We start from the raw sequence: 6,983 nt of genomic DNA, 5'->3' as shown, positions 1-6,983 counted from the left end.
CCGCTCTGAACTCGTTTTTTTCCATTTTTCTTAACGAACAATTTTTTTTTTCAATTGGTTATAAAAACACGTAAACTCAGAAGATGTGGACTGTGACTGCACGATATATCCAGTCGGGAGTGGTGCTGACTGAAAACAGATGATTTGGAGCGATTCGCGCGCCATTTGTTGGTCATTCTAAGGACTTATTGAACTACCCTCGTATCTAGGAAAAGTTGGCTGCAAAACTTTCGGATCATGTTAGATGAAGATGCAGAAGGATATGGTTGAATGAAAGGGGTTAAGGAGGTGAGAGGGAGAACACCCTTAGTAGATCAGATTAGATTTCACTGCATATGTTCCATTTTTGAATTTAGGCATACCTAAATTACTTCTTCTACAGGAGATCGTCAAACATTATATACTTTAACTTAAATCACGAAAGTGATACGTACGAAAGTGTACCTGAGGTACTCAGTCTTGTTGATTTTTTCAATCTTTAAAATCTCATTTGTAGCCATCTTTTTATTAGAAGTACTCACATTTCCTCGAACTTTTTGCCAAAGGAGATAAAATCATTAGATCCAATATCCAGCCATTTTTCTTTCCATAAGGAAAGAATGGCATAAGTGAGATAGATACGCAATGAAAAGAATATATAAAATTAGGATGGATTGAATAATAATATTTGAAGTAATCAAAAAGCCCGATACATTTTCTTTGAGAATTGCATATTGTTGTACACAGTATTATAGTGCATAGTACATAGTTTAAAGATTAATATAAGATAAGTCTTGTAATAAGTTATTTCTGGTAGACGTGTGATAATTTATAAGATGCGAGAGGCGATTGAATTAGAAGCCAATCATAAATTGGCCTAAGTTTAAGTTTGTGGAAAAATAATTTATCTGCAAAAAAATAACAGTTTTTCAAACACTTCAAACGTAAACATGGATAGATGATAATATTAAGTCTTTTAAAAGAAAATTAAATTTGAAATTATGTCGAAAAATGATTTAAAAGCTTACTGAATTACCCGAAATTTTTCTTTAAAAATTTTTTAAATATTTTTTTAACAAAACAACTTTTTCCTCCACATAAAATTGTGTTGAAAAATAAATTTCAAATTAGGCATAACCTTTTTCCAGAAACCTTTTTTTCAGCAAATATTATTTAAATAAATTAATATGTGAAAAAATTAATGTACGGAAATTAACAAAAATTCGAGTATATTTTATTTATTATAATCACAAGCTATTGATAAAAAATCGACTTAAAGATGTACAAGATTTATTTAAATCTTCATTTTAAGCTGGAGTAGAAGTGCCTGGTCTAGCCCCCCTTCGTCTGCTTGGACCACCAGTAGGCTTTGGTTTAGGTTTCGGATTTTCCAATGCATCCAATTCCTCATCTGTTAATTGTCCCTTGTACCAATCTTTGCTGTAACACAAAAGTGAAAATTTAGGCATCTTTTTAATAAAAAAAAAGAAAAGAAGCTGTGATAGATATTCATCAAATTATTAGTCTATGATTCTAATTAAAAAATGTTTGCTCTTGAAGAAAATATTTTCTAGGTAAAAAAAGGATGTTTCTATTCTTTTGGATATAGGTGTCAAAATAAGATAGGAATCACTCTGAATTCGGAGTAATAATCGAAACTATTTGAGACCTATTATTAAAGACACAATTTAAAACCTTTTCTGCTAGATTTTTCTTAGTCTTCATATAATTTGAATGTTTGGCTCGAAAGAATCTTATAGCGTGTTTTGTGTGCTTGAATCTTATAATTTTATATTTTCATGCAGATTTTTTTTTACAATTGTATTCATCTAAATAATAATGACTAATAATAATTATAAAATTCAAGATAAGATTTTGGTAATTAAATGTTTAATATTTTCAATCTCCTCATCCTTCGTTAACTTTTATTATTAGAATCAATCCACTTCAGATTCCGAAAAAACAGTAATTTGTATTTTTGTTCTTCTGAATTATCTGAACGAAACGATTACGCTAAGATTTTCGTTGGCTTTACGTGTGAATTAGAGAAAAGATAATGTTCGAATTATTTTACTGGCCGAGAAAAGGTTTGTGTTATATAACCAAATTATTATTTTTTTTAAATTTTAATTATTTTGAAAATTCTTAGAACTTACCATTCAGGAATTTTTCGAGCCCAATCACATTTCCCAGTGTTCTCATCAAAAGCCTGGCCAAGTTTGCATCCATTTCGCCTTGGAATTTCTCCATTAACACAGACATAGAAATATTGACAATTTTCAGCATCAGGATAACGAGGATGGGTAGCTGCTTCTGATTCATCGACTTTAGGACAAGTGAAATTAAAAAGCTCCCTCGACCCGCAGCCCTTCTTTTGAGCCTCATCTGGCCAATTGCAAATTCCAGTTTTTGGTGAGAAGACCAAACCAGCAGGACACGTTATCATGTTAAATTTGCCCTCGACACAATAATAAAACGTGTCGCAATTGGTGCTGTCCTCGTGCGCAAAGTAACCATGCATTCGAGGACAGTGAGGACTCGGTTGTGGCTTTTCTGAAATAAAAATTAAGAACGTAAGGTCGTCTGTCATCAATACTGCCATCTTTAATATTGCAGCTTCAGAAGACTTTCGAAATACTTTCCACTATAACAATCATTAAGATGAAGGTATAACAAAATGATTCAATAAATAGGACAATCATTGAAACGTTTTATGTGCTTACTCATGTTTTTAAAGACAACGTATTTGATCCAGATTTAATATTATAAACTGCACTTCTCTTTCGTAAATTAATTCTTTAAAATATAAACTTTCAAATCATTAAATATTAACTAGAAGAAGTATTATTTCTTGCACGTCCAATGAATAAATTAAATTATAAAATAAGATTTTAAAAAACTTACGATATTTTGTTCTCTTAGAGCAGTCAATGCCAAAAGGTAAATCACATTTCTCATGTTGGGGACTAAAATCGTTAAAAACTAAACCATCTGGACAAAGTTTTTCTGTAAATTTGCCATCCCTGCAATCGTAATATTTATCACATTGCTCGACATCTGGAAAGTATCCATTTGGCTCTGGACATTTATCTGAGAGTTCTACATCTTCATATTCTTCTTCATCTTCTTGAAGTAGGGGCTTCCTTTGAACAGGTGTTGATACTTTTCGGCGACTCTGCTCCGCAGCCTCCTGTTTCCTCGTCAATGCACTCGCAAGGACTGAAAATTAATTCAATAATTTAATAATTAAATTAATAACTCATCATTCAGAATTTCCCAATTTGAGACTCAAATTATTATTTTCATTATTCACTTGAAAAGAAAACTTTATCAAGCAAAGGATGTTTTCTAAAGTATCGGTCAGTGACATAAGCGAGCAAATCTTTCCCGGGAAGGTCTTTCCCTCAATAGTCTCCCTCGATATTTGTGTGAGGCACTTAATATTTAAAAAAATCATTTCAGGGACAACTTGCTATCTAATTCTAAGATTTGAAATCGTTATATTTTCATTATCTTCAAATTTTCTTTTTCTGCAAACATTTTTCAAACTTTTTACTAGATAAAAATGTTCTAGATATAAACCCTTTGATACTAGAAGGGCCAGAAAAATCGCATACCTAGAAGGCCGAAGGGTCCAAATTGGATCCTAGCCACATTTTCACAGTTTTAAGCAATTTCGCATAGCTACTAAGTATCCAATCATAGGAAAAGTCATAAAACGTTGGCGGCCAAAAAAACAGTTACGGGGGCAGCAGAGTTTTGAATGTCAAAAAGGTCTAAATTGGACCCTTCGGCCCTTCTAGTTTTAAATAAAATTGCAAGTGTCACTCCTTTATTAAAGTTTGTTTTCAGCTCTTTCTTGTTATTCTATAACACACACAACTGGCTCCTTTGTATTGAAAATTGAACAATTCTTGGCCAATCGTAAACACGTACTTTTCAGGCCTGGCTTCGAGCAATGCGGACACAATTCCCAGGACTATAAAAAGAAGAAATAACTGTCCAGGTGCTTTTTACTTAACTTTGAAGGCATCTGACAGTCTGACATGTCCCTGAGTACGAAAAGCCGTAGGAAAAGAACGAGTTAATAAATGTTGGACGTCACTAACCGAAGAAAGCGAGAAAGCGATAGGAGAACTCAAATGTCGATCAATCATTCCAACAACTTTCTGCTTTCTGTGGGGCTACACTTTATCATCGCTTTTCTATTATTTTACTTACTGAAAATCAACGTTAGTCTCGAACTAACGAATTCACTTTGATTTCTTTCAATTTATTCAGTTTCTCTTGAAAGTTTAACTCGCTTGCATTAAATTTTTACGTTTAATTTAGAAAATACCTTGTCATAATATGATAATAATAGCAATTGGTATATAATTATGGCCAATAAATATTGTAAAGTATATAAACATTATCAATAAGTAATATTCTAAAAGAAAAACCATACAAGAGACACTGAAAATTTTGTAATTGACAATAAATAATCCCCAAACGCTGCACAAAAATATACAATTAATAGTTGATGAATATTTAATAATTACACTCTTTACTTTTTTTTAATGAAGGATAATTGTATCGTAAAATAAAAAAACAAGAAATGAAATGTTTCGATGCATAACATTCTTGTGGTATACCTACCCATAAATCCCAACTTTTTATATTTATTTTTAATGTTTTTGTATTGATTAATGACAATTTTGATAAAAAACATTAAGCAGAACTATTTCTGGATTATTATAAACAAAAAAGCATAGAGGAGAGACGAGTCTTACCGCCCACTTAAGCCTTTTTATTCAATAATCTAGCCGATCTGAATAGAAATAGCAATATAGTGTTTGGCTAACAACTTCAAAGGATAATATTATTTAAAAAAAAGCGTCGAGTAGCCCCGGCCTCTAAAAATATCATTGGAAGTTAGTTATTAGTTATTAACAGAAAAAAATGAAATCTAAAGTGCAAAAAATATGTCCGGGTATACCCGTTAAGAAAGGGTCAGGTCTACTTGATTTCGGCATGTTACAAAAAACTTCAATTAATAACAAATTAAGTGAAATTATTTAGCAAAACTGACGGGTCACATAGTTTGAGAACTGATTTATGTATCCCACTCAAAACCAATCTAAAAACTTTTCGTTTTTCAAATTTTGATAATGAGGATGTAAGCTGTTTCAAGAAATGCACTTGTTTGCTATACATGAACTATTTATATCCAAGTTTCTTTAAAGCTAATGAGAGATATGAGTATATATGAGTAATCATGAGTACACAGAAAAAACTAAAGTCGAATTTTGTTGCATGTAAAATTTCCCACTGGTAAAGTTTACATGATATTTGGCGAAAGTTTATCCTACGATGGAATAAAAGCTGTCGTCTGCTACCGCGTCCTTAGAAGCAATGGGAAAACGGCAAAGTATGAGTGAAATCGAGCACCACATTTAAAACAACACAGAAAAAGAAAGATAAAATTAATAATTAAACATATTTCGGCGAAAGTTTGACCGAGGTTAGGAAAAACAATTCTGAACTTTGCGACTGCATCACGCTGAAGTGAACAAATTTCGGTAAAACATGCAGAATCAACAACAAAAATTTCTTCTCACTGATAGATTTCCTCCAAAATAAATCACACTATTGTAGAATAAATTAGAATTTATTTATTACCATTTAGCAAAAAGCGAAAAAAGCAATTATCTCCGATTGATGTAACATTTATCTGTCAAGGTTAATTTTTGTTGAGCTGAATCTTTCACCTGGAATCGATGTAAACTTAATCTTTCGTTTTTTCTGTGTGGTTGAGGCTTTCAAAAATTATAAAATACTTTTAAGAAGCGCGATGTTATTAATAAGGATGTATTTTTAGCAAAGAAAATTGCGAAAACAAAAATAAAGTTTTCTGTCCCTTAATTTATTTTTCAACAAATTTCATGTAGAACATTCTTAGAGAATCTCTTCGTTGATAAAATGAGCCCTTATTGTTTAAAGTTGCATTACTCTTAACAGATGAGTAATTAGCGATATGAAACAACAATTTAGCAAGACAATCACTTTTGTTTAAATAAATCCTGTTGTTGAATATAAATTTTTTCTTTTGTTCAACAATAATATCATTAACAAAATTAGAATGTCCAAAACTATAACTCAATCATTTATCCGAGGATGCAATATTATGCACAAAAATTCGCTTTTCTCTCTTGTTATAATATTTCGCAGATAATTTAAAGTCATAATTAACCCTATTGAGTATATGCACGTTCATCGCCCTTAATTGCGAGAACTGTTAGCGAGAATGAAAATATTGTACATGACTTTAGCATTTGTAATCAGTCAAGAATAAATATCAACGCAAATTATTAAAATACAAAGAAATAAAATTGAGACAGAATGTCAACAAGATTCCAGTCCATATATGCTAGAGACTTTCGAAATATTGTAATCTAAAAAACGACGCAGCAACTCACTGTCACATTGCACAGGATTTGTCAGGTCTGTTTCAGTTTTTTTGTGAACAGTCAAATGAAGAAAGTTGAACTAAAATATCATAAAATCTTTACCCCGGAATCGCAATTATTTGTGAATTCGTGATAAATCGCCTATAAATAAAAATTAAATTTATATGTTAAACATGCACACATTTTCAATTTTTATTTTTATTCTAAATATTGAAAAAGAACTTGCTGCATCGCAACATAATAAAAATGAATAATAATTCTTTATTTTCTAAATCCTCATCATCTTTATTGATGTAAAATTTAAATAATTATATTTTTTAGGGTTTGCCTTACAACTTGCCATGCAAATTTTAGGTACGCAATTTCTGACTTCATTGCCTCGTACGCCGACAGTAATTTCCAACTGCGTTTCAAAGTTATGCACACAGCCCATAGTATAGTCACTAATGAGACTGGTAGTCGATGCCACTATATAAACCTTCAAATAATTTGAAAAAATTGACAAATTTTAATAAGAATTTCTAGCCTGAAGATTTGAAAAACTTATGATTATCA

At 31.2% G+C, this 6,983-nt stretch overlaps 1 protein-coding gene across 1 annotated transcript in view; it reads right to left on the bottom strand.

Moving 5' to 3' along the window:
* Window positions 1–1,191: 1,191 nt before the first annotated feature.
* Window positions 1,192–6,983, bottom strand: part of LOC117180491 (protein obstructor-E-like) — a 28,142-nt gene continuing 22,350 nt past the window's right edge. The window contains exons 2-4 of the mRNA XM_033372989.1: window positions 2,884–3,198; window positions 2,136–2,532; window positions 1,192–1,419 (exon numbers count right to left, since the gene is read on the bottom strand). Coding sequence (XP_033228880.1) covers window positions 1,287–1,419; window positions 2,136–2,532; window positions 2,884–3,198 — 845 coding nt within the window. The 3' untranslated portion in view covers window positions 1,192–1,286. The remainder of the gene's footprint in view (window positions 1,420–2,135; window positions 2,533–2,883; window positions 3,199–6,983) is intronic.

Source organism: Belonocnema kinseyi, chromosome 9 (genome assembly GCF_010883055.1).
Source record: "Belonocnema kinseyi isolate 2016_QV_RU_SX_M_011 chromosome 9, B_treatae_v1, whole genome shotgun sequence".
Classification (NCBI taxonomy): Eukaryota; Metazoa; Arthropoda; class Insecta; order Hymenoptera; family Cynipidae; genus Belonocnema; species Belonocnema kinseyi.
Note: the sequence above shows the minus strand (reverse complement) of the source record. Positions and strands in the feature narration are given on the sequence as shown.